General features: G+C 41.8%; 1 protein-coding gene across 3 annotated transcripts; it reads left to right on the forward strand.

Annotated features, from left to right (window-relative positions):
• The first annotated feature begins 1362 nt into the window (after positions 1–1362).
• AZIN1 (antizyme inhibitor 1) lies at positions 1363–27504 on the forward strand. Of its 3 annotated transcripts, none has more exons than XM_062627265.1 (12): positions 1363–1654; positions 7317–7454; positions 15008–15205; positions 17215–17388; positions 17668–17840; positions 21012–21146; positions 22758–22839; positions 23910–23984; positions 24977–25142; positions 25674–25792; positions 26012–26226; positions 26829–27504. In XM_062627265.1, the coding sequence occupies exons 3-12, from the start codon at positions 15104–15106 to the stop codon at positions 26938–26940; spliced, it is 1353 nt and encodes a 450-aa protein (XP_062483249.1). In that variant the 5' UTR covers positions 1363–1654; positions 7317–7454; positions 15008–15103; the 3' UTR covers positions 26941–27504. The 3 variants fall into 3 exon arrangements, with proteins under 3 accessions (XP_062483249.1, XP_062483251.1, XP_062483250.1); XM_062627267.1 differs by lacking the exons at positions 1363–1654; positions 7317–7454 and adding exons at positions 12986–13219; positions 16094–16264; XM_062627266.1 differs by lacking the exons at positions 1363–1654; positions 7317–7454 and adding an exon at positions 12986–13219.

Consider the following 27504-nt stretch of genomic DNA (forward strand, 5'->3'; position numbering starts at 1 on the left):
TGTTACCAGGAAAGACTGCAGTGAGACTGCATATATTTATCAATTCACTTCCTCCTCATCTAAAATTATTGGCAAAAGGGAAGGCGACAACAGATGAAAAGAGTAGACAAACTCCATCCCTGCATGCTGTGAAACCTCAGTCTCACTTTTTTTTCTGGAGATGACAGGTGTGTATCTATTGTCTGTTATTCCGAATTCTGTCTGCTAGAAAATTAAACAAACCCAGCTTTGCTTTGGAAAAAAAAAATGCACAAACTGTATGAACACACCTTTCTAAAAATAAAATTAACGTGTCCTGAGACGAACAATTACTTTTCTGAACAAGTATATCATTTGCTGGTCTCAGTGAACTACATTACTATGTATTTTATTGTCCAGAAAGAATTTCGACTACTGGAATGAGTTCTTAAAGAACAGCCCTGTGTGGTTTTATAAGATTGACATGGCAGAGTGGGGGTGGCAGGTCAGGGTGCATCCTCAGCCCCACCATGGGACAGTTCTGTTACCTCTGACTGAGGCACTTGATGTCTGAGTGGCTCTTTTCTACTTGCAGCTGGCGCTTCCTCACAAAGGTGTTATGAAAGTACTAAAGGCTTCGGGAAATGCTGAAGGTGTCCCAGTGCTTCAGCAAAATTCCATTAAATATGTGGGTCAGCTAAATCCTTCAGTTCAAGTGCTTATGTAAGTACTGTAAGACACACGAAATTCACTGAGGCTGCCAGGTATGCAGTGTGATTAGAGCTTCTACTGAGCATTATTAACAGATTAGCAATGCTCAGTGAATCAGTGCAAATTATTCGGATGCTGTTAACTTGGGGAACCAGACTTCTGGCTGGCCACTAACACTTGGCTTCCCTTCCCACCTGCTCAGCTATGTAGTGACATAGGACGATGAGTCTTGGGTTTGTGGAAACCACCCCTGAAACACAGGCTCAAGTTGGCACATGAACTCACGAGCCCGCAACCGCCTGCCCTGCGTCCCGAGGGATACCTGCAGTCGAGCCCTGCCTGGCCCCTGCCGTCCGCAAGCACCATCGACAGACCCCGGCCTCTCCCGCCAGAGACGGCGATCCGCCTGGGCCACCAGCCCCGCCGGCCGGGTCAGGTAGGGCCAGGTCGGGTGGCATCCCTCGGGCCCAACCCCAGCCGCAGAACTAGCACCGCCGTGGTGCCCCCACCCGGGGCGGCGAGGCCGACGGCGATCCCCACTGCCCGCCGGCGGCACTCCACGCATGCCCAGTTCGCCGCCGCCGGAGGGCTGGTTTCGGCGGCGGCGCCTCCCGCCCGCGGTGCGGTGACGCGTGGCTCCGGGTCCCTCCCCACCCGCCCGCCCTATAAGAGCGTTGCGGCGGCGGCCCCCTTCTCCTCGCCCCGCCGTTCGCCTCGCAGCCTGGTAGCCGCGCTCGTGTCTCCGTGCACAGCTGCAGCAGCCCCGCTCCCCCCCCGGCCCACTCCGGCTCTGTTTCTCTGTGTCTGTGCCCTCTCGTCCGAGCGCTGCGCTGCGCTTCCCCAGTCGGTCGCCCCCGCAGCCTATGGCCCTGGAAGGCGCCGCTGCCGCCGCCTGTATTTCTGCTGTAGGTTCCCACATCCCTCTTTAAAAATTCCGCCTAAAAAGAGAAGACGATTTACCAAATCTTTCAGGCCGTTATCTCACGTGAGTACCGCTGCCGGGGTCCTAGCCAGGATGGGGCTCGCCCCGCAGTGGGGGAGACGGCGGGAGGGAGGGAAGGGGCGGTGACACCCACCCTGAGCTCCGGAGCGACCTGGGGCGTCCTTTGACACCGGCGGCGGGAGGCAGTGGAGGAGCTCTTCGCTCCCCGGGGCTTGGGAGGGACAGGCCATAGTTCCCCAAGCGCAAGGCGGGGAATGGGAGCGGTGGCCGCAGCACTCGGGAGGGGCAGCCGGCGGTCAGCACTGCCACCGGTCGCCGTGGCGGTACCGGGCGGGGAGGGGGATGGGGATGAGGCCGGTTCCTCCTGCTGCCCTTTCTCCGCCCGGCGGCGTGGGGCGAGACCGGCTGCCACCGGCGGCGGCAGATGGAGAGCGGCAGCATGAGTCAGAGCCAAGGCTCCCCCCCTTCTCCGGCGCGCAGCGAGGCGCTGGGCGATGCGGGGCCGCCGCCCGGGGAGGAAGCACACGGGCGCCGGGGTCGACAGTGCCCCGGAGTGTGTCTGTGGCGGCGGGTGGAGGGGGTCAGCGGCCGCCACGCTAACATGGCGGACAGCCCTGCGTGAGAGAGGCGGCGAGGCGGGAGCAGGAGGCCGGGAACCGGGGCGAGGGCTGTGCTAGGACCGCTGCTCGTTCTTCTCCCCCAGCTCCGCAGGGCACGGGAAGGCGGCGGGGCCTCCGGCTCTGCGGGGAAAGGGGGCTCGGCGGCCGCCCTAACATGGCGGATTCCTGCGGAGGGGGGCTGTGTGGTGTCTTTCCCCCCCAGCAGCCGGGCAGTGCCCCGCGGCGGGATACCCGTACCCCTCGGGCGTTGCTACCTCTCGCAGTGAGGCCCTTCCTGTGGAGGGGGCGAGGGGCGTCCTCGCCTGGGCCCCTCAAGGAGAGGGGCTGCTCCGGACCTCGGCATGCCGTCACCGTGCTCTGTGGCAGCTGCCGCGCTCGGGAGCTCCATGCGGGTCCCGGCAGATCCCGTCCTCTCGGGTGCTCCCGTACGCAGGATGCTCCTTGAGGCCGGGGGGAGTAGCAGTGTAACATGCTTCCGGGCTGGCCTGGGTGACAGGGGTAGAAAGGCTGGAGAAGTGCTTGTGGCATGGCTGCGGCGGCTCCTTGCCTGCTTCTCAGAGGCCATGTTGTGTGTCTGTAACCGTAACTATCCATCCGGGCTCCCGCTGTCACTCTCGTCTTTGCCTCTCACCTGAGGGGTGCCCGCACGAGGCCTCACCCGTTCCCCTCGGCACGGTGCACAGGGGAGCACACCATGGATCAGGACAGCAGCGTGAGCTGTCAAGGCACTACACAAGGGGCGAGGGCATTGCACAAGTGACGCTTTCCGGGACGAGTGCTGGGATGACGGGGCAAATTGCCTTCATGCCATGGGGCCAGGGGTCCTCCAGCCTATGGGAAGTGGAACTCTTCCCTCCTGTTAAAGTCCCCCCCGTTTGCTGTGGATGTTTGCTGGTCATCTCAAGGACACGTTTCCCTCTCTGCTTGGTCGATGTGTTAGTGTAGCAGCAGCAGGTTTGGTGCTGCCAGTCCTTCTGGAAGTCTCTTTGTTAAGCCTCAGCCTCTTTGGTTTAGCTGCCTCCATCAGTCCTTGTGGTCTGGTCAGTCACTGCTGTACTGGTGGCTCTCGGAAAACATGGAGAAAAAGGTCCAGTCACTGCTCAGTTGCTGGCTCTGTGTGTGTAAAACATGTGCACTTGGATGTCAGGGTATCCTGAGCATGTGTGTGTGCTTGCTGCAGTGCCGTTCCCTCTTTGGTGAGAGAGAAGTCAGCGGAGATGCCTGTTTACTGGTTGTAAGAGAGCTGAAAGTATGGTGTGGGAGCAGGGGACTCGTGCATGTGTAAGGGGCACAGTGCAAAAGCAGGAACGTGGCTGGTGTGGCCCATGAGGATGCCGTAATGACTCCTTACTAGACAGCACTGCAGGTCTTTTCCAGTCAGCAGTATGGGCTCATCCTGAGTTCAGGAACATGTGTCTGTCCTGAGGGAACCTGGCTTGTGGTGAGGAGGGAAGAAAGTGAATTTAAATCAACTTTTGAGCCTTTTTGAAGTGCATCTCCTGCAGTGCAAAATCCTGCACAGCTAACACGTGCAGTAGGCAGGAGAAGCACTGCGTTTCAGACCTCTGCAGCAGTCTCCTGTGGCTGAACGGAATTTGATCGTGTAGTCCTAGTGGAATGTAGCCCCCCTTGAATGAAGACACCGTGTGGTGTCCAGTAAAGCGAGTTAGACCTGCCAGCCCTCCCAGCCAGATGCATGGCTCCAGCATGGCGGTGGGTTGGGGTGGGAATGCTGCCCCACTTCTGCCCTCACCCTGGCTGTGGGATTTTTGGCTCTGAGGACGCTGCACTTGCCCGCTATTCTTCCCTGGATAATGCGTGAGGCAGCGGTGTTGGGGGGGGAGGTGGGGGGTTGTGAATAATGGTGATGGTAGGAGGGGTTTGTTCCAGTCTGGACTGGTCCAGTCTAGTTCTTTCCTTCCTGTCACCGTGTGAACAATGCTGCTGCCGCCGTGGCTGATGCTTGCGACACGGCAGCCCCCTCCCCGTGTGCTTCAGGCTGTGGTGAGCTCCTGCCCTGCCTGCCGTAGGCTGTCCTACTGCCCCTATCCCTCCCGCAGGGCCTTCAGTTCGGGGGGAAGCTTGTTAAATCCCAGAAAAAGAGGGGTCTTGACAGGACTTTGGGAGGGGGATGGTGTTGTTTGGTGGCAGACACCAATGGGGTTTCTCCGGTGGGGGCAATCTTACGGAGGCAAGAGGTGGGCTTACCGCCTTTCAGCACTGCAGCCTGCCCCCCAGGCAGGTGACTTGTGTCTCTCTGTGCTGGAAGGCTGGTGCAGGTGTGTTTGCAGCAATGCTGTGCTGTATGGTCTGGAAATGATTCCATCCCTTCAATTATACGGAAGACGGAATGCTCTGGGAAGGAATTAAGACTGTCCCTTCCTGAAAGGGAGGCTTAATTGTGTAATGGACTAATTTGGGTATAATGGCATATTTCAGTTCAAAATACTGTTGATGTAGCACAGGAACGATTGTGTTGTTGATAGAATTCCTCAGGGACCTGTGCTTCCTTCAGGACCTGCTTTCCCTTGGTGACCACCTTGCCATTACACCCTGGCCACTGTTTGGGAAAGGCCTATTGTAACAGAAGAATAGCTGGAATTTTTGAGCACCAGAGTAACTTTGGTGCCTCCAACTCTGTCAGTTGGTGTAAATGTGAAAGGCCATAATATTGCAAGATTTTTAGGGTTTGGTTCATGAATATTTCAATCTCTGGTCACCAAAGTGTCTCCTCAGAAAGAGAAAGATACAGTATTTGAGTTTCTCAAAGGAAATGAATCTGTGCCCAGTTTTGCAGGTCTGTCTGCATCAGACATGGGGAGCTGAGCGAGCTTGGTCCTGACTGGCAGGCCTAGGGCTTGCTGCAGGATGCAGTTGGTCCAGCAAAACTATGTGCTGTGGGTGACTGGGGGGTTATTTTCTTCCTCAGGGGACTGTTACTATTCATGTACGAAGTACAGCATGTCTGGTTGAGCTGCTGTCAAACTTGAGACACCTGCTAGTAGAGTATACTAATAGATGATACATAAATATATACATATAGGTGTCACTTGAGTATTAAAAGGCAAAGCTGCCTTGTCAATTATTCCTGCAACTCAAAGCTCACTGTTTAGCAAGAATGCTTTTATAACTACTTCAAGGCCCTTAAGCAATGAACACTTCATTGTGGCCACTCACTTAAGCTATTTTTCTCAGACTGGGTTTGTCCATATAGGTTCTGGACATCTAACACACTTCTGCTTAAAATGGTAGTCCTGCTCTGTTGCAGTACAGCAAACCAACTCCTTGTGCTGGTTATAAAGCAGAGTAAAATTACTGTGATTGGAAAGGCTCAAATAGTACAGTTTTCCTCTCTGAATATTTAATATTGTCAAATCTACATGAAAGAAGGCAGTCAGACTATTTTGTATACATTTATGTAGCTCCTTCAGATAAATTGTTCTTGTTTAAAAGAAATTCTGAAGGGCAATTACAACTCAGCACAGCTCATAGTTGACAGTTGCTACAGAAAATGATCAGATTTCATTCCAGCTCCACAGGAGCTTTCACTGCACACTTCCTTCTTGGGACATATGAGAATATTTACTGGAATAGTACTGCAGGTGATATTTGTCTGAAGCATGACTTTTTAAGTTTTTGTACTAAAGGTCATGCACTCTCCCTAAAAGCACCTGTTTTTAACAACTTGTTTTGTTGTGAAGGTAAACTTAATTCACAATCACTGGAAAATTGGTATGAGTTCTTGCATATAATCAGAATAGCACTAGAAAATAGTGGAGCTACTAGTTAATTTTACGAAAGGGAAATGTTGCTGACTTTAAATGTGTACATGCTCTGAGAACTAACTTCTTGCTTTAATGGAAGATAAAACATTGTTCTACACTAATTCTAGCTGGCAAAATTCCTTAATATCTCATAATTTTGAAGCACTGAGGTTTAATGTTATATGCTTCAAAATGTTAATTTATATGGTAAAGCTGAAGAGATTGGTCTGTGGAATTGCATTCAGTCTGCAATTCAGTGTTTTACAGAGTACACTCATTTAGTTTTTTAATAGCAAGAACAAGTGGAAAAATGGACTTCAGCAGCTTGCTTAACTGTAATGCAGTTGAAAAGATAATCATTTGGGTTAGGCGATTCCCAGAAGCCATTTTTTGTAGGCAACACATGTCTCAGTTAAATAGCGAGAGCAGCAAAGATTTATTTCTACAATAGTTGGTACATTACACATTTCATGCCATAGACCACAGTGATTTTGTAGAAACTTCGTTTTATGGTGGGTTTACACATGACCAGTTCTGTACTGTATTTAATTCCACGAAAATGTCAGTTCCTTTTAGAAGGAATAACTACTCAACAGGGCTGGTTAATGTTTTCTTGACTGCTCTTTATGTTCATTGTGCTATTCTGAGTACAGTACAATGTACTGAAGGTTTTGCCTTCATTTGAGCAAGCTAGCTTTGTATTTTAAAATGCTGCTTTGGCGTTGTGTGTAATAGCCCTTAAGGGCAAGCTGAAATGTTTCCTCATTCCTGAAGGCAAGCATAAGTTTCTTTCTTTTCACTGTCTTGCTTGTCTCTAGATTTGTCTGTATGGTGTTCAGTTTCACTGTATAAAGCAGTATTTTTCACCCACATAGCTTTTTCACCCACATGGTGTGTTCATTCACAGCAGAGGAAGAAAGAACATGGCAAGGGAATTCTAAAATAGAAAGGAAGTGGGGTTACAGGGTTAAAAATGCTTGTGGGAGGGTAGTCCAGTATTAAAGCATATTACCCTAAAGCAGGTTCATGTACAGCTCTTTGAAAATCTTCCAATTCAGACTTTGAAAGATAAGTACAAACAAGCACTTTCGTGCGCGTAATTCATGTGTTTTAGCACTTCTTCATATGTCTGACTTGATCTGACTCAGAGTTCACATTCGAATCTTGAAAACTGAGCATTTTGATAATAAACTTTCATGGTGGGGTGTTGCAAGCCTCCTTAAAAGCATTACTGAAAAGACATTTGTTACATGTTGTAAGATAAAACTTTTATTTTGTTCTAGCTTGGAAATTCATTTTTGTATGTATTTTCTCCCACAGGGCAAAATCTCTGATCAAGTTTACAACTATCCAGAGGGTTTAGGAGAAGTGCTTTATAGAGAGCAGTTCGACTTCAACGCTGAGCCACCTTGGGAACCTAGCTGATGATAGTAGGGTTCCATCTCCTAACTTGTCCATGTAAGTATCTTTTGCTTTTCATCTGTATGCAGGAGGATAAGCTCTTCCAAAAATAAAACCAGCATGTATTGGCTTTTTGGTAAGTAAGGGTAACTGTATCAATGTTTCAATCAAAATTAAAAATACTGGCATGTGTATGTGTGTGACTTTCCTTCAAGTGGAGTCTATAATTTTTACTCAAACAATACTTTTCTCAACAGAGTTATATGATGAATTTCTGGGAGACTTAAACATGCTTGAGTAAACTTTGTTAAATAGTTATTTTTCTGAATTAGGGCTGTTTGCTACAGAAATCCTAAAATAAAATGCTATAACTTCAGTCTCAGTGATAATTCTGAATTCATGAATTGACACTTCATGACTGTTAACATCAAATCATTATTTGCTGTGGGATTTCTTAGGGTATTTTATGCTGAAATAGTAAGATCTGCTATTGTAAACAGTAACTAATGCTGATCATGAAGGGTGTGCCTTCCCAAATGCCTGTCTCCATTATTTGCAAATTAGTATCCACTTCCACAAATAGTTGCAGTTGAGCTACAGTAGAATGTGGAATTGTGTTGGATGGAAATTGTATACCAAATTAAATGCCTTTGCATGTTTAAGAGACAAATAATTATTCAAGAGAAACAAGACCCATGATAACTGAAAACAAATGAGTGCACATAGCTGTCTTAAGGAGCACAGAAAACTCTGGAATGCATGTGGTTATCCTATTCTGTTAACATGAAACAATAGCTTTATGTGGTTTTAACAAGAGCCTTAAATGCGTTTATATTATCTGGGTTAAGTTGATTTTATATAGTATTACCTTTTTTTCCTGTCTAGCTGAAGGCATTTTTGTTTGGCTTAGTACCTATAAATTATATAATGTTTTTTAGTGTAAAACTTGAATGAGAATGCTTAAGTGCACCTGAGCCAGGTACCTTTTAAAGACCACAAAGAGTCCAAATGCAGGTTGCATTGGTATGTTTCTCAATAAGGTACTTAATATAGATGTCTATTCTTTGAAAATACTGCAGTAAGGGAAGGATGTGGTTTATCATGATAAACCAGCTTGATCTTCAGAGGTAATGCTCTTTTTTGTTTTGTTTGAAAATTACTGAATTAACCACATATATCTGTTTCTATGTAGATGTCTGCTCTGATCAAGTGAATACAGTTAACACTGAAAGTTCTCTGAATATCACTGTTACTTTGTGTCACGTGATTTTTGTAAGCAAAAGATCAGAAAAAGTTGTTCCTCTTGTTCAGTTTGAGTTCAGGTCACTCTTGTATGTGAGTAGAACTCCTGCATGATGTTTTACACTTCAAAAGGAATAAAGTAAAGTAGTAAAAGGGTAAGAAAGGCAGAATAATTGTTAGGAGGAGGGAGTTAATAAAGTAGGAAATCTGAAGGCACTATAAATGCATTTAATTTCTAAAACTGCTCTGAAGGAATTTTGGCTTTGACCAGAGTTTTTCTCCTAAAAGAGAAGGCTGTTCTGCTACCTTCATTGAGATTGTTTTTTCTCTAAATGTGCTGTGGCAAATAGTGCAAAGTATAGCTTATCCTAGAATGGAAATATCACTGGATTTACTGTATTTGTAGTTGAATGTTCAGATGAGCTCTACATGGTTATTTTGAGCTTGGATTTATTATGTGTTCAGTAATAATATGCTGTATGCAAATATAAGTAGCTCAGTATTGAATGTAATCATGTAGCAGTAGTCTGTGAGTGTCTGTCAGTACCTGTTTTAGTGTGCTGAAGCGCAGGTAGTTCCCTCAAACATAGCTAAGATGTAAGTTAGCCAGCTAATTGGTAGTTTGAGTCCTGTTTGGCTTGCAAAGTAATTTAATGAGGAAAAAAATCAATTGAGATTTTAAATGTAATTTTTATATTCCAGCGGAACTCAAATAAAAATCTCTCTGAAGATGTACTAACTACATTCCCACTGAACTTGCCTCCTTTTTATAGTTCTTGTATTACACTGGCCAAGGAAGAACATGGGATTTAGTTCTGTCTTTTCAGGCTCTGGCTTCCTGAGCAATCTGGCAACTGTGGCCTGAAGTCTCGCTCCTTTTAAAATCTGTTCTATTTATTGCCACATCTGATTGATCAGAAATTTTAAGGAATTGCCATTGGAAATCTGATCTATTAATGAGCCCTTTCCCACTCTAGTGGAAGCAGTAGTTATCTGGACTGGGTAGCCTTTAAGTCTCTCTTGACTTTGTCTAAATGGGACTGGGTGGCAATGAGGGTACAGGAAGCAATGGGGAAGCTAACGTTCACTAAGCAAGTGAGAGAAGAGGGAAGTAGCTGCTTGTACTGTCATGAAGAAGTGCTGAGATAGTACCATAGAACTGTCCATGCACTTACAGGACCACTCATTTTTGTAAGCTTTACTAGCTTATTGGCTTTGAATAATGTATTCAAACTTCAAGAAAACAGAAGGAGGTTCCTGAAGGCATGGCTGCTGTAGAAAGTGTCAGATCGGGCATTATTTATTATCTGCCCCCTTTGCTTGCTCACTTAAGCAGAGATGCTCTTGTTACATTGCTCATTTAACTGTGTGGAATATGCCTGAGAGAATGATAGCATGCAACTAGAGCTGTAGTCTATGACCCTCAGTGGATTTGTACTCGGAGGCAACTGGGGTAATGCAAAATGTCCACTGTCATTGTGAATAAAGACTCCTACTTCAGCATTTTCAGCTGAGTAGTGGCTGCATTCAGCTAACAATGATAAAGATGTAAGTTGGTGAAATGGCATGTTGGATTAAAGATACTCCCATTATAAATAGTCATTTCCTATGCTGAAAACAGAGGACTCGTGTTTTTACTTTTCTGGTCTTCTTGTTCTGTACTCAATTCCAAATGTTAGTGACAGAATGCTTCTACTTTTTTATCTTTTACCCCTGAAGAATCAGTACTTTAAGGCATGCAAGATGAATGTATTTTACCTCTTCATGATTTTTGCATTAGCATAATTAATATTGTAAGTATTTTCTTTAAGACAAGTAGTTGAAAGATGTTATTGGAAGCTCATTCAGTTTGCAGGGATTGCTCTTCGAAGAGGAAGTTTTAATGAAAGAACCAGACCTCAAAGGTGTGGGGTTTTTTTTTTTTTGGCCAAACAATATGTAAATCTGACAGTGTAAAGAAAAGCATTGAAAATTGCTTGTTATGGATGCTTGCATATAACAAGCACATGTTTTGTTAGTCACTTTTCAGAGCATTTTATTTTCTTCATACCGTTTTATTTTACTTTTCTGTTCTGTTCTCTGCATTAATTGCTGTGTTTAAATATGTAAGCTTTTATCTTTAAGTTCTTCATCTGGGAAGTCATTGTGTTAAACCCTAAAGAGCCTGAGGAACTAACTCTTACTTCAAAGAAAGCAATTGCATGCCTGTGTAGAAGTCTCATAGTCCTTGACAGCTTTTGTTTGCCCTAAAATGTATGTCCTGGAGCATTGTGCCGACTAATATTTCAGGTGGTAAAATGGGTTGTGTTACCACACTAAGTCTGTCAAATTATGACTTGCAGCAAGTCAGCACTTCCAGCAAGAACTGAACTCTGTACTGTAATGATTTCTGACTCGTCTTACAGGTACAGAAGTCTTAAACCATCCTCTCAATTTCCTTCTGTATGTATTTATTTGATCTTTCACAAACTTTATCATTGATTCTCCTCCTCCCTCAGGAGGTGGGGTAGTCAGAACAGAGTAAGGTTATAGCACAATCCCAAATCCTTCTGCAGGTGTTATCTACCCCCTTAAAGAAACATTTCTGATGTATGCACTGTTTTCTGGGGGTGTTGTAGCCGTGCTGGTAAGAATTTGGTTTTCTGTTTGTAGAATGTTCTGTCTTGTTCTCAATAAGACTGAAAAGATGTCATTTCTTCCAGAGCAGGAGAAACTGGAGAGAAATGGGCTGTGACTCCAAGGACAAACAGTTAGTGTTTTTTCTTTATTAGATGAATTTTGCTAAAGGAAAAAGCTTAGATGCTGTGGACATGCTTAAAAAAAGCAGTTGCTGTTCAGGAGCCTGGGTGAGGTTACACTAGGTTGTTTCTGGCTTGCTGCAGGCTATTTTATTAAGTCTGTACTAGCATATTCCTTTTCATCTCTGCCTCTTGACCATAAGATACCTTTGGATGAATGAACTATAAGAGAAAGCTGTTTTAGGAAATAACCTTAGTCAAAGCTAATTTACCAGATAAGTGTTCTTTTTGTTGTTTCTAGAGAGTAGTTAGTGGTAAAGAGGCCTTCTCCCATGCTTCTGTTAAAGCAGTTGTCCCACTCAGGGGACAACTTAAGTTGAAGGGTAGCTCTGGGGGAAAAGCATTCTCCTACACCATCTCTGTTTGAAAGCTATATACACCACAGTCATTAACTGTGGAAAAAAGCATTCTTTTAAGAGTACTTTAAACTCTTAAATCTACTCTGTTGTAACTTAGATGAACAACAAAACTGGAAGTAAAAAAGCCTAGCTGTTGTTTAGATCCAGCTTCATTTGAAATACCAGGCACAAGCAATTAGCCTGCGGGGGGGGGGGGATATGTGTCTCCTGAATCTAAAAACCTGCTCAGTGCTGTGACTGGTTCCACTGGGACCTCTCAGCAAGGCACATCCATCAGAGGTGTTCGTTAAGTGGAAGGGACTCCTGGCAATCTGCATGCTTCAGATTGTAGGAAGTTGCTTGTAGTACAAAACAGGCCCAAACCCACCAAAACTTTAAAATCTAAGTGGCACCCCTATGTATATATAGTAAGTAAATCCTTAAAATGCTTCAGTTTTGTCTTAAGGCTGTTTAACAGCTGTGTACAAAATGTCAGGGAATTGCAACCTTGTGATCGGAAAGGCAGCATTTGTCCAACTTGACTTAAATGCTAGAAAGAAGCTCATATGAGGCATCTGCCAGCAGTCACTTGCATGTGTTCAGTTGCAGGTATTGCAGTATTTACTGGTTGGGCGTGAATGGGAGGGGGGAAGAGGAAGTGGATCATGGAAGTTTATTCCCTACAGGGTTACTGTGTCAAAATGTTGCCATTAGGTTTTGTTGAACTTTCTCTAAAGTCATAGGGCAGATTTGATGTGTCCTAAAGGTGCTATAGATCTAAATACAGCATGAACTTAAATTTTCCTTTAACACCCCTCTGTCACAAAAGGATTAAAAACTTGCGGGTTTTGGTTGATGGATCTGCTGAACGTGGAAATCGCATTGTTCTCATGTGTGTGCACCTTGGTTGGTTTACTTATTCCTCTCTTTGGGTATTGCTTTTCTTGGAAGAAGACAACAGAAGTTTAATGTGTTTATTAACACATTAAACATAATGTGTTTATTAACACAACCAGGAAGCTTGAGGATGCATAAAGTACTTTTAAAACTTAAACATTAGGCTGTTTAAGTCATAATCTAAAGAAATTTATGCTAAAAGAATTAAACTTTGCTGTTAGATTTTTTTTTTCTTCTTTTGATCTTTGTGTTTTGAATACTCCAGAACTATATCAAATTTTCAGTACAACACTGATGCAGCTTTTCTTTCCAGGGGAAAAAAAATACCCAAACCAAACCCTTTTTGATATTCTGCTCCTGGAAATGATGGATATTTTATGGAGGTGAACGTGTTGAGGACTTTGTGCTAATCAGCTGCCAAATCAAGGATACTGATGAAGTACCTGTTCAGAGGGTGCCAGTAACTACAGAAACATGATGTGGTGTTCATGCTTGTTTCACCGATTCCAAGTCAGACTTGTTTCACAGCCTTGTGTTTTGTTTGCTGGTGGGTTTTATTAAGGAGTTTTAGCTGTTGCTCACAAACTTAGATGTGGCTGGCTGAAGACATTTTTCCTGGTTATTACCGCTACCATTACCACTACCACTACCACTATTCATTGTTTTTATAATTGTAATTTACTTAAACCCTTACATCAGTGATAATTATCTTGCTCTTTCATGATTGCTTTGAATCTTCAGAATTCGCTTAAATAAGCATATGACTCACCATATTTGTGAGACAAGTTATGGTCTTGCCCAACATACTTGTCTGTTATCGTTCAGCTTCTGGGTAGAATGAAAATGCTTGCTGCCAGAGTTAATTCACCTGTCAGTAAATGCTTCTTGTAAGAAACATAGGTGGCATACTTGAGTTACATAGAAAGCACACAAAACCGATGGCTCTTTTCCCTGTTACTTGTGTAATGACAAGCAGGAGCAAGTGCTGCTTAGTTGTCTTGGTATTAGCTTGAGCAAAACTAACTTTGTTCATATTATTAACAGTGTTAACCAAACTTACGTTGCAAATTGTGGATTTTATTTTTTACTCTAAGGAGGTGGTGAAAGAAACACGAGACAGTGTTAATACCGTGGGCTTGTGACTATTTGAAGCCAAAATTATCTTGTTTTGAGAGTTTTGGTGAAGCTAACGCATCCTATGCAACTTCTTCTGAGACACTGAAGAGTCTTGGGTGTTTGTGTAAGGAAGGAATGGGGTTAGCTGGCTGGTTTTGGTCAGTTGTGCTAGTCATAAAGTGATGGTTGAAACAAAGGAAGTCGGGTCAGTTGGTTGCTATAAACTAATAAACTGCTTTTAAACAAGACCTGCAACTGTAATGGAATGTAAACTGCAGATTGCTGTATTCATAAAGTAGGGCTGACGAGTGTGTACAATCACCTGTTTGTGGCTTTCTGCTGTCTGATTTTTGAGACCAACTATTTAATCAATATTCTAAGACTGTATATTTCACACTGTTTTCTGTCTAGGGATTTCACTGATTCAGGTTGTCTTTTGGAGACCACTGCTTGTAAACAACATCTGATTTACAGTGAAGGTCTGAGGGTAAACAAGATGCAAATAAGGCTGGGTTATAACTGTTACTTTTAACACCACTTACTGAGATTGTCACTTTTAAAACTACTTCTAGCTAGTGACATCTTTCTGTTAACCTTTACTGAAGTAAAGACTTCCAAGTATTGTAGGCGATCTTATGAGCAGAACAACAAAATGTCTAGTAAATACAATGTATGAAGGCAATGGTTATGAATTAGCATCTAAACAAAAAATTGAATGTTAACAAAGATGTGAATCTTAAATATCAGTGTTAACATTTAATAAACTACAAGTTTTCTTTAACAAATGCAGAAATATATTCAGTTTTCTAGTTGCACACTTGGATACTAATGTCATGTAAGAGGCTACACTTAAGAATAGCTGAACTGAGGTGTTCGTAGAAGTATGCTACACTTGTGGTATTTTCATAGTTTGCATAAGCTCAGCACCGATCAGTGTGCCGATCATCTGGGATTCTTAAGAGCAGCCTTGCATCAGTGGTTTCTTATTTGTCTTTAAGTTCGTATCAGATTTAAAGTATGTAGCTTCTGTTTTATTCAGTAGATTTGCTCTGTCCTTATCCCTGGCAAATGGAGGGTGAGCAGAATAAAAAAAATCTTTGGTCTGGGGTGTGTGTTACTGTTTGTAGTACATTAGATGTGAAAAGCTCTTTCTAACTTTGAAGTAGTGACACAGTATGCTCTATGCCTCTTACTCGTTGTTTTATGTTTCCTTTTACAGTTTGTTGCATAATTTAAGGACCCGGATATAAGGCTTGGAAGCCCATCCCTTGTGTTTCTTGGTTTATGACTGTCGGCTTTGTGGAATACGGCTGAGATGAAAGGATTTCTTGAGGATGCAAATTACTCCATTGGTCTGTTGGATGAAGGAGCAACTCTTGCAGATGTTATTGACAACTGTATTTATGAACACACTCATGTAAGTTTTGGGATCTTTTTTTTTTTTTTTTCCAAATCTTCTCATTTAGTTATCCTAAGTTTTCAAACTTAAGGTAAAGGTATCTAGCACTGACCTGACAGCAACAGAGGAACAGTTGCTAAAACTCACCTGATGTAGCTTCCTCTTTCAATTTTTTGCTGTTTGATTGCCTCGGGCTGAATTCTTTTGGGGAAATTTGGGCAGTGATTATTACCTCTCTGAATTTAGCCAGCAGGAAAGTAATCTTGCTGATGTAATAACATACAGGTTCCCACCTCATTGTTTCAAGAGATTTTGTGATCAGCGGGATTTAGACCAGGAACCTGAAACTGGGCAAGTGGGTATCACTGAGATAAACTTTTTTTTTTTGTCTCCCTAAAAATATACCAAAGTTTAGACAAAGATATATGCTGAGCCATTTTAAAGCCATGTTTAACATTTCTGTGGTCCATCATCATTGTATGGTTATGTGTCTTCCCATGACCCTTCTCTTCATTGAAAATGGGTACAAGCATGTTGTGATTTCTTTCAAGAAACTAAACCTATTACAGTTTAGAAATCTACTGGAAAGAAACTTAAATAATTCTGTGTATACAATACTAGTTTTATAGAATAAAGCTACACTCACTCCTTACGAGGCAAGAAGATGTGGTAGCCTTTGTTTTATAGACAAGGTTGTACAAAGAGCGAGCTTTACAAGTTTCAGTAAGCAAATCCTGTATCCTTAATGTGCCATACCTGTGAGTTGTTAACTTTCTCCTTGGTTTATCAGAGCTAATGTTAAAGCAGTGCTCAACTATAGTACAACAAATAGCTAAATCCCATGGCCTTCTGAACTCAGGTGTAGGGTTCCCAAATCCTGATTCCTAATATTCTTTTTCTGTCTAGCAAATAAATAGGTAAACTACTGGCAACATGTCATGTCTTCAACCACTGACTGGCTCACAGAGGATAGCTGCCTCCTGCTGCTTTCATTTACTCCTTTAGCTCAAGGGGTAGAGGCCTGTGCCATGGATCTAAAGCTCCAGATCCCATTCCTGCTGGTGACCCGTACAGGGGGTCAGTATGCTTCCACCCGATGGAATTTCTATTTGTGTTTTTTAAACAGAAATAAAGACATTGTATACAATAAGCCACAATTTAGTTTCATATCTGCAAAAGTCAAGTGTTAGAATTAACATTTGATGTACAGTCTTAATTCAGATTGATTGTTACTTGGTGATGGTCTTTGCTATACAGTAGGCCCTTCATTTACAGGAACTTTACTGAGTGTACTTTGTAAACAAAGAGAATCATCTGTTTGAATTTCAATCCACTACATCCACACTGTGACTTGAGAAAGACTATGGTGGCAGATGCACAAAGGGGGCTATTAACAACAAAAGTGTGCATTTTCTTAAAGATTGTGTATTTGACTCTGCAGCCTTAACACACTGAGTTTAGTTCTTAAAATTCTGGTTGAACTTTGTGCTCCACAGCATGTGGAGAACCGTCTCAAACTTAACTTCCTGAATTAAAATACTATCAAACAAATTTTCAGTAAAATGAGCTATTAGCTACCTGTTAAAATAAGGGGTAGTGCATTAGAATTTATTCCTTATATAATAAATTATTTTGATTCTGTGGAAGCTTTTGTCCCAGTGGATTTTCATCCTCAAAAAAATTGCAGACTTCTGAAATGACGAAGTTGGAAGAGATTTGTAACATACTGTGCTTAGAGAAAATCAGCATTTGGCATTTAAGTAGTATCTTTTGTTCAGGAACCTCAGAATGTTGTCTAAAAACATTCCTAATTTCTCTGAAGTGGTAGGTATCCCCTCTTTGGTTTTTAACTAGTTCAAATTGCTAGGTGAAATAAAAAACAAAAGCATTGTTCAAGGTCAAACCTAAAAGTTAATAGCAGGTGAAAAAATGTATATAATTCTTTAAGACTATTTCATGGGTTGTTTATGTTTTGGCAGCAAACCCGTAATTTCAGACATTTTATTTTCCTGTTCTTCCTTTTTTAGACTGGAAAAAGAGCATTTTATGTTGGTGATCTTGGAAAGCTTGTAAAGAATAACATACAATGGCAGAATGTGATGGCACCAATAAAACCATTTTATCCTGTAAGGTGCAATTCTACTCCAGGTGTACTCGAAATTTTGGGAACCCTTGGCGTTGGATTTGCATGTTCCAGTAAAGTAAGTTTTTCTTGTCTATCTGTGTGCCTGATCTTCTTCCATATGTCTGCTGTTTTAAAATCAGCTTTTTTTATTAACTTAAATGGTGAACTCCTGTGTAACTGCCTGTAGAAAATCTATACTTCTGCCCTAGAAGTGGTGGATAGTTTTTTCTTTAGTGTATTTTACACCTTAGTACATCTAATAAATAATAACTTAGCACATCTAATAAAGATTCTGTGAATATGGTGCACTGGACTGTGTCAAATGCTCCTGCTCTGGTATGCTCCTGTTTTTCAGTCTGAAATGGCATTGGTACAAGACCTGGGCGTTTCTCCTGAAAACATAATATATACAAATCCTTGCAAGCAAGCTTCTCAGATAAAGTATGCAGCGAAAGCTGGGATAAACATCATGACTTGTGACAATGATATTGAGCTGAAGAAAATTGCACGTAACCATCCAAATGCCAAGTAAGTGTTGAAATTCTGGCTTTGCTGCTTATGTGGGGGAAACATAATTTTGCCTGTATTCTGGGTGGTTGGAGTTGCAAGCAAGGTACACAACTTCTTTAATGCAGTTCACTTCTATTTGCTCTTCTCTCTGTCTCCTTTGAAGATAGCTTTTTTGCAACTTTTTCTCTCTACTGGGTCTTCCTAATATGATAATAAAGCCCTTGTTTGGGGAGAAATATTACATTTTTATTTCATAGGGCAATCTTCAGGTAAAGGTTTCAGTGCTAAAAGTTTGGAAGTCTGGCACCTCATCATCTGCGAGTACATCTTCCTGCTCTGTTGTGGCTTCAGTATTTCAGGGTAGTCTGGGTATTAGTGGCTTCAGCTGAAGTCAGGGCTGAGACTGTCAGCAAGTGAGCATGCACACTGGGACCTATTGGGCTTGGGCATGCTCTGCAGGTGTATTAAATACACCTACAGGTATTTCCCCACCATTAAACAGTGAGAAATTTGAGTCCAGTTCTGTTTTCAGTCACTTTAGTATTGGCCGCAGCACTTTCTGTGGGGAAGTGATCAAAGCTGATGTTCTGGTGGTTACATATGAGAACTGTATTTCTGCCAATGCATCCTGTCTCTTTTGGACTGACAGGTGCTTGTGTCATTGAGCATCAGGTCCCTCATATGTGAATACTTTGGCTGTGGCTACACCTGTAAGAAATGTGGAGTCAGTGCCTAAGTGAATGTTGCAGTGCTTTCCAGTGATTAATGAGATAAAGCTTCCCACAAATGCCATCAGAGTACACCAAGAAACTGAATTCCTGACATCCTTTACAAAGCCCTTGGTTTTAGATTGTCCTTCAAGTGTCATGTCTTCTCCCAGAACTCGGCTGTAGTTGTAGAATTGGGAAGATTCAACCAAGCTTGATATCTGGAGGCTGCTTAACCCACCTAGGTTGGTTTTTTACTGTTACTCTTCAGACTGCTTCAAGAATTAATATTATCATTACTAGTGATTACACTTCATCCTCATGGAAGTCCGTCCGTGCTTTGCATACTGGGAAGTACTTCCTGTGCAAAGAATGTTATGTGTAAAATGCTGACCTTGACATCCTCCATGCATCTGGAAGGCTTAGTAATGCTAAAGCTGTCCCCTACTGTCACTAGTGTTCCCAGTCATCACTGGTGTTCTCAGTGTTAAGTTTTACATTGAGTTAGTTCTTTAGCAGCCTCTTTGGATGTTTATTGTAACATCCACAGCAGAAGTTAGGATGCAGATTTTTCTTGAGCCAGAGAAATTGTAAAGCAGGGAGAGAGAATGAAGGAGTTTGAGCTGGAGAAAACCAACATGAACTTGTTATTACTTTTCAAGGATCCTATAATCTAGTATTTGAAAAAGTTCCTGTTTACCAAGGACAAGAAACTCAATTTCTGCCATTTGCCATCTAAATTTTATAGAGACCCAATCTCCAGCTCTCCTACTGGGTAGAGATTTCTTCGCTTGTTTTATTACAGTTCTCTTACTTGAGTCATTGACAGTTTGCTGAAGTGACAGCTATGAATTTTCTTCTTTCTTTTCCTTGGTCGTAGTTTCAAAAAGTCAGAGCCTTCACAGAGCCTTGTTCTTCCTGTGTGTGGTTGTTACAGCTAGGTTAGCTTTTTGTGGATGAATCTAACTGTGCTTTGCCCGAGGAAATCCTGTTTAGCTGTAATTTTCCTTCTCATTTTCTAAAAACACTTGTAACTTTCTGCACTGAACTTAATAATGGGCGGGTCTCTTTTTATAATTGAGTTTTATTCCTTTGGGTCTTAGTAAGTTAAATGACTGTAATTTCTTTTTTAAAGAAAGACACAATCTCAAAAGTCTTTAATTTCTTCATATTTGGCTTTTTCAGACAACAATTAACTACTGAGGTTGCTAGTGTAGTAAGAGCTCTAGTAGAGGCATGATTGTTAAAGTATCAATGCTTCCTTAAAAATAAGTAGAAAAACCCCAGACACACATCATGCTCTAGCTCTGCACTAACTGCTGAAACCTTGGAAGAAGAATCCTACTAGTTTCAGATTTACGTTTTTAGTGGTTTGCACAAGAAAAGTATCTCGACTCACTTATAATGGTGCCATAAAAACTCATCAATAAAACTTAGGTGTCTTTAAGGAATGGTTTTGTCTAATCATAATGTGGTTATAAACCACAGTATTTATGTATTTGGGTTTTATTTTGGGGGGGGGAGGGTTGTTTTATTTGGGTTGTCTGTTGTTGGTTTTGTTTGGTTTTGTTTTTTTTTTTTTTACATTCTAGAGTTTAACTTCTGACACTTTTTTCTTCATTACATGTAGCACTTTTCAAAAGTGTTTTACAAAACACTGACTACAGCTTTGAACAGAATTGTCTGTGCTAGTGGGGAAGGGCAGGGAGGTTGTCAGTTTCTCAAGATGAATGGTATAAGTTAAACTCAGCAGGACTGCTGGGCAGCCTGTGTGAGCACTTAGGATTGCTTTATTTGCTTTTTACCAAATGAATTTTAAAAACATCATGGGATGTTTGGAAAGGGCTTTTAGAAGTCAAGGTAGCTGTTAGGCCAGCGTAGCTGTCTCACTGCGTAAGACTATAAAAGATGGTACTTGGTGCCTTCCTGCTCCACAAGTGTCCTCGCAGAAGGAGCAGGGGACGGGTTGATACCCCCACCCAATCCCCGTGTGCTCAGCTAGGCGGGAGGTGGAAGGATGTGGCCAAGGTGTGCTTTCAGTGTGTCAGCCTGGTGCCTTCTGCCGAGTTTAACCAAACCTGATACCTGATTGCCTGAAGGAGAATCTCTGTGCTCTCCTTCGGGCTAGGAAGGAGGACAGATAGGAAAAGCATATTACAGTCTTAACAGTTTTATGAGGAAGTATACTTTATAGAAGGTAACATTCTCTTTTATTACAGCACTCAACAGACTCTTGCTGCTGCAAAAGAGTCTTAGTTGCTGCATTTCGAAATCCCTTGTCCTTGTTGGCTCCATGTTTTAGCCCCTAATTGCTAGTTTTTTCTCTGTACAGGATTGTTTTTATTAGGTTCCCTTGACTCATCCATCGATGGAGCTGGAGTACTGACAACATAATCAACACACTTCTGATCTGACAGTCTTCAGGCTTCACATGTGCTGATGATGTAAACCAACTGCCCCAATCATCTTCCCCTTCTCTTAGGCTCTTACTGCACATTGCCACAGAAGACATTACTGCTGATGAGGAGATGAATATGAAGTTTGGCACCACCCTGAAGAACTGTAGACACCTCATGGAATGTGCTAAGGAGTTGGGAGTCCAAATAGTTGGTGTCAAGTGAGTAACTTTATTGTTCTCTGCTTGGCTGAGCAGATGTTTGTATGATGAATTCAAGGTGCAGAATACAAAAGAACTTTTTCCCCTTTGGCACTATTATACAGGGTGAAAAAGAATAAAACTATGAAGCTTTTGGATCACTTTTGAGCTTTTGTTTGCAAGCAGAGCACTAATATACAAGCAAAAACTAGCATGAAACAAAGTAATTATCACAGACATCAAAGCAATTTGAAATGGAGTATCAGAAATTCTCCTGTCAGCATAAAAGTGAAGTTTAGAAACTTCTATTTTCTAACCATATTCTTGAACTTCTGTGGTAATTTGATCTGTATTTTTCACACAACAAGCAACATAATACATAAGTGCCAGTATAGCATTGGAATAGTTTGGACAGACTTTGAGGTAAATGTAGGCTTGGATTTTCTAAGAGTTAGGTCCTGTGTCACTCTGATCATATCAAGAAAAAATACGCGGCTCCAAGTTTTTGACTTGCAGATGGCAAGAATGAATCCTGGTGTTCAGAGAGCTTCCAAGTGATCAGTGATAAAGTTTGATAACTATTTTACTATATGGAAGTAGAATGCCTGTGAAAGTCTTTGTTCTGTCTGCCTTCAGCTACTAATGTGTCATGTGCTCATGAATGTTTTTAAGAAAGGAACCAAACAAGTAAAAGAGGGTGGGTTATCAAGACAATAAAGTATTTAAAATGGAAGCCAGGTTTTGAGGATTTTAGACAGATTTATATCAAAACAATTCTTTAAATTGATGCTAAACAATAAATGTACTATAAAGTTTTAAAAACAGATAAGCTTAAAAAGTGACCTTTGCCTCAAAATGGCATTGCCATGGACTTGGAGTAGTGAGTATTGTGGCTCAGATGGGTGTGTGTATGCTGTGTCCAGAACCAGCAGATCATACTAGTCTTTAGGAAACCTGTGGGAATGTTAGCACTTGCTTTTAGCACCTGAGTTACTACCAGTATTATAGCAGTACTTAAACCTTATGGACAAAGAACCAGAGGGGATTCAGGAGCTTGTGGGGGGCATCAGTACTGCTTCTGATGACATGCTCACCACACTGTTGGGCCTTGTTGTGGAATAAGGACCTGGGCTGGGTGAAGAGGATTCAGAATAGGGTGGCAGTGGGACATACCTCACCCTTCCCTGAATGCTGAAGAGAGTAAATAGTGTGCACAGGACAGCCCTAGCTTGGAGAAGAAAACTGGATAGTTTAGGAGAGAGAGTATACAGGCAATGCAGTACAAAGTAGGTTAAGAGAGGGGAGATTGAACACAGATACTGCATTAGCGTTTGGCAGCCACTGAAGAATAAATCTTAACCACTTTGATAGTGAACACTAAGAAATAACAGATTTACTCAACCTTTCAAAGATGAGAATATTGTAGGACATTCTTAGCATCAAGAGTAAGTCCAGTGGTTAGGTGTTAATCTTGTGAGCTTGTTCTTTGCACAGTTACTGTATTATCATCTAAGCTTGTCTTGAGCCACTTGGGAATGAATTGCTTCCAGTGCTGTTTTAGATGGTGAAACAGTTTGCTTGGTCTGAAAGCTGCACTATTCAGTGTACTAACTGAGGTTTTATTTCTTTCAGATTTCATGTTTCAGGCTCTTGCAAGGAACTGCAAACCTACATTCATGCTATCTCTGATGCTCGGTGTGTGTTTGACATGGCTGTAAGTAGATGCACGCACACATGCAATTGCTGCAGTAGAGGATCCATTCTGTTCTAATCATTATTTCCAAAATATATCAGTGTAGGAAATGGAAGTTCTAGTGAGGGACTAAGTACTGTATTATGAGAAGTGGTAGAGGTGAAACAAACTTCATAACCCTAATTGTGGACAAAGGTCCACAAATGGGAATACTGTCCCAGTGACAGGCAGTAGCCTTGTATACTGTTTGCAAATAAAAAGTTAGTTTCCCACTTCTGTTAAAAGATTTTCAAATTCAAATCTTAGTTCTGCAAATACACAGTTGATGTTTTCAAGTTATATTAAAATATTAAGGATTTCTACATTGGCATTTATCATCATATAACCACTAATTTGGTGTAGGTAATCTCAGATTAATAACTAAGCATCGTAAGGAATAAAAGGGTTATGTTGGCGGTGGGCTATCCAAATTTGGATGGAAAGCAATGGACTTATTGGGTGCTTCAGATGACTCTTGTGAGTCTTATGTTCTGTGTGTATCTCTTGTATTGCAAAATTCAAAAATCCCTTCTGTGAACATCTGTCTTCCTCTGAGAAGTTTATAAACTAAATGGAGAAGACTGCAAGTCTTTACCCTTGTTACTGCAGTTAGTGCATTAGCTGTGACTGGTGACACACAACAGAACTGAAGTTCTCACTGATCTTCGTGCAGTTTCACTGCAGCAGTTTTGTCACATCAGCACTTTCCAAAGACTTGCATTAGGCATATTTGTAAGTTCCTAAAATGTCTTTTGTCAGAATGTCCCACCCTGCTCAGCAAATACTGTCTGAATATAACAAATGCCACAATATGGGAGCTGATGTTGCTGTGGGACTTGAGAATTGTGCAGCCAGCCTCTGCTGACATCCCAGTGCTGTCACTACCAGGTTTAATGGAGCTATGCTAATTTTTATGATGCTGTTACTCCCTCACTAGATGTGCTCTGTTCAAAAGTATAAATACCTAGAAAACAACCACAGTAAGGAGCAGCAAAAGAGTGTTTTTACAGTTGTAGTTGGCTGTGTACTTACATTCTGCCTACGCATTTTAGGAAGAATTTGGCTTTAAGATGAACATGTTGGATATTGGTGGGGGCTTCACAGGTTCCGAACTTCAGCTGGAAGAGGTATGTGATGTATTAGAAGTTGGAACTCCTTTTTATTTAGGAAGTTTAAGTGTTTAACCTTCAAACTGCAACTAACATTGATAGCTGAAACCTACTCTAAATTCTGTGTTCCAGTTCATAAGATCCTAATAGTTGGATTTATATTCCTTATCATGGGTAGTGAAATCAGTCATTGGAGGTCCCTGTTCACAGTGGGTGAATGCTGACTTGAACATGTCACGTTTAAATTACTACCCTAAGCCACTTTAACAATTCAACATCTTTGGCAGTTGACTGTTGTTGTCCAACTGGTTACCTTGTTTTGTGGTTTGGGCCAGGGTTGCTTAACATGCTTTAGATCAAAACTGTATTGCTGCTGTATGAAAGTTGCTGGTACTTTGGTTTGGCTGGCCTTTGCTTTGGCCTAAATGGGAGCTGTTAGTGCGCAGCGGCACATAAGACAATAGCCTGTTTACACTGTCATGTTGTCTTCAAGACAAACTTCTTGAGTGTAGGACAGCAAAAATGATTCAGTGAAAAGTTATTAAGAGCTTTTCTTTCTTCGTTTTAACTGTTCTGTTACTTGCTCAGAACGCTTGTTAATCTTCAAATATCTGGTTTAGGATTCTGTCCTAATACAACAATATTGAGAACTGATAGGAGAAAGGCCCTTTCCTTGTTCTTGTGGATTACTATGTAATTTTGAACTATCTGTTGTGCTGGACAAACTTCACAATTACTTGTGGGGTCTTGTGTGTACCACAGCTTGCACTTTGTCTGCGAGGAGGGCCTGTGCAGTACTCAGACTCATGTTGCTCAGTGTAGAGAAGAATGACCCATTTTTTAAACACTTCTGTAAATTCTGGAACTGTGCTAAGACCATCTCTCAGAGGAGAGGAACAGCACAGGCCTGTGGTGTGCTTACTAGAACTGTTGCTGACTGAACGTGTGTGTGTGTCTGATACATAAGTAAACTGAGTTTCTTTGGTCTTACCTTTGACTTCCATTTCTAGGTTAATCACGTCATCAGGCCATTGCTGGATGTCTACTTTCCTAAGGAATCTGGTGTTAATGTGATTGCAGAGCCCGGGTGTTACTACGTTTCATCTGCATTTACACTGGCAGTTAACATCATTGCGAAGAAGACTGTTGAGTATGATAAACTTCTTCCTTCTGGAGGTAAGGGTCTTATTTATCTTCTACATATTATGAATCAGTATAGAATTGCCCTCTTCTGGTCAGATTGGACTAGTTTGTCTTAGTGCGTATTTAATTCATTCCCTTACATTTGCACTATAATCTGCCTTTGGGGTTCTGACCATACCTTATCTGTAAATGTCACTTTCTTCATTACATTTATGTAACACTTGTTTCCTTGCAAGGCTTGACTTCTCAATGGTTAAACCTATATTGGGTGCTTTTCAAAATGTATTAGGAGGTTCTGTGTTAGAAGAACATAGAGACAGCCACTTCTTTGTTACAGGAGAAAAAAATGGATTTATATTCTTAACTGATTATTAGTGACCGTATTCATTTTATTAAACCTCACACTTAATGTTGTAACTGAATTTATAATCTGGTCTCACACAGATTACTCTGCTTGTATATACGGAACCCCCTTGATAGGAAAAGCAGTTGACTTAAGTTAGATTGCAAAAGGACTACTTATGACCAAAAATGCATGCAAGACCACTTCTTTTTTACTTCCAGTGGAGCAAACCAGGAATGATGATGAACCAGTATTTACATATTACATAAATGATGGTGTTTATGGTTCTTTTGCAAGTAAATTGTCTGAGAAACTGAATACTATCCCAGAGGTTCACAAGGTGAGTCCTTCTGTATTCTTCAGAGGTAGTCCTTACTAGCCTTATATTTTGTTGTATATTTAACTCTTCATATGTATATAATTATTTATACTATTATGATAATAGTATATATTATATTGTAGTAGTATACTATTATTTAGAAAATTATCCTTAAGTATATTTGAAAATTGTGTTATTCAATAAACTGAAGCCTGAATTACCTGAATCATTCCCATACAGAAATACAAGGAAGATGAGCCTCTGTTTGCAAGTAGCCTTTGGGGTCCATCCTGTGATGAGCTTGATCAAATTGTGGAAAACTGTCTTCTTCCTGAGTTGAGCGTTGGAGATTGGCTGATCTTTGATAACATGGGTTCTGGTACCTTAGGTGAACAGTCTACCTTTAACGACTATCAGAGGCCACTGATTTACTACATGATGTCTTTCAGTGACTGGTAAGGAAATTGTCTTGATAGTGGCAAGATTGTTTTTACTTCCCGCGGGTATGCTTACAGCCAAATGTAAATCATATTTGATGGTGAATACAGGAAGATGGAACCGAGTACAAGAAGGTGGGTTTTTAGTTCATGGGTGTTTGATTTCTTACTGATGTCTGACTTTGCTTAGACTAAAGAGCTGTGACACCATGCCTGCTTCGCTTCAAGGTTGACAAGGGAAAGCAAAATAGCTAGTGCTGACTGTGAGCACAGTGGTAATTGTCAAGCCTTTTTTACTGTTTGACATCGATCTCTGAGCTTTCCTAATACTGGTAATTGCAACTTGTGTACACTGTTAGCACTATCATTGTAGGCAGGAAGGGCAGTGAGGCTGTTGTGGAGATGGTGAGAGTTGGGGAGCCTGTTCCAATACTGAGGCAGCCAGAGCCCTGTGCTTCCGCCAGTGCAGTTGTGGCCTTCCTGTGCCTGCCAAGCATGGCTGGCGGTCCCTGCTGCTGAGACCGGGGCCAACCTGCCCAGGGCAGCAGGCTTCTAATGCTTCTGATACGAAATTGTACATGATAACACCTTATTGCAACTCTCACCATTGTCTGCTGCAGGGATGAGATGCAAGATGCTGGAATTGCTTCAGACACATTGATGAAGAACTTCTTCTTTGTGCCTTCGTGCATTCAGCTGAGCCCAGAAGACCGCTTTTCCACTGCAGCTTAAACAGGCATTAACGCTTCATTTAGACCTGCAGTTGCAAGTCTGTAGTTTGTCTGGTCAACATTCCAGTGTGGAAGAAATGGAACAATCTTGAATTCAATTCATTCTCTTCAAAACTTGAAAAAAATTAATAATAGCTAATGGGGACCAGGCAAAACAAGCTACAGCTACAATTCACGGGGGGGGTGGGAGGGTTAGATAATGGTGTCCAAATTAAAAATCAAGTTCATTCAACCCCTGAGCGTTTAAATATGCAACAAAATGGATGACTTAGTGGAGATGGAAACCCATCACTTGGGTTCTTCAACAGTTTACATACAAGTACACAGTTTTTATACTAAGGATTCCTGTTAGAAAAGTCTTGTAAAGTTACTGTCTTTCGCCCAGATATATCAAATGTCAGTGGGAGACCAGTGTGACTTCATTAGATGTTTAGTGTATTTAGAATGTGTAAATTTGTGCTTTGAACTGTAGTTTAATAAATGTAAAATTGCATCATAGTATTTGTTGTATTTGACCCTTGATGTATCCCCTGTATGACTGCAATAAAACTTTGTGTAGATTTTA

The sequence above is a fragment of the Pezoporus occidentalis genome, unplaced genomic scaffold, assembly GCF_034315485.1.
Source record: "Pezoporus occidentalis ecotype Australia unplaced genomic scaffold, CSIRO_AGI_Poc_V1 ctg3, whole genome shotgun sequence".
Classification (NCBI taxonomy): domain Eukaryota; kingdom Metazoa; phylum Chordata; class Aves; order Psittaciformes; family Psittacidae; genus Pezoporus; species Pezoporus occidentalis.

Excerpts from the sequence above, each read along its gene's own strand:
- AZIN1 (XM_062627265.1), top strand. The coding sequence starts at position 15,104 with ATGAAAGGATTTCTTGAGGATGCAAATTACTCCATTGGTCTGTTGGAT. Across the intron at positions 17,841-21,011 it reads CGTAACCATCCAAATGCCAA|GCTCTTACTGCACATTGCCA; the intron begins GTAAGTGTTGAA and ends CCCTTCTCTTAG. Across the intron at positions 25,143-25,673 it reads TAAACTTCTTCCTTCTGGAG|TGGAGCAAACCAGGAATGAT; the intron begins GTAAGGGTCTTA and ends TTTTACTTCCAG.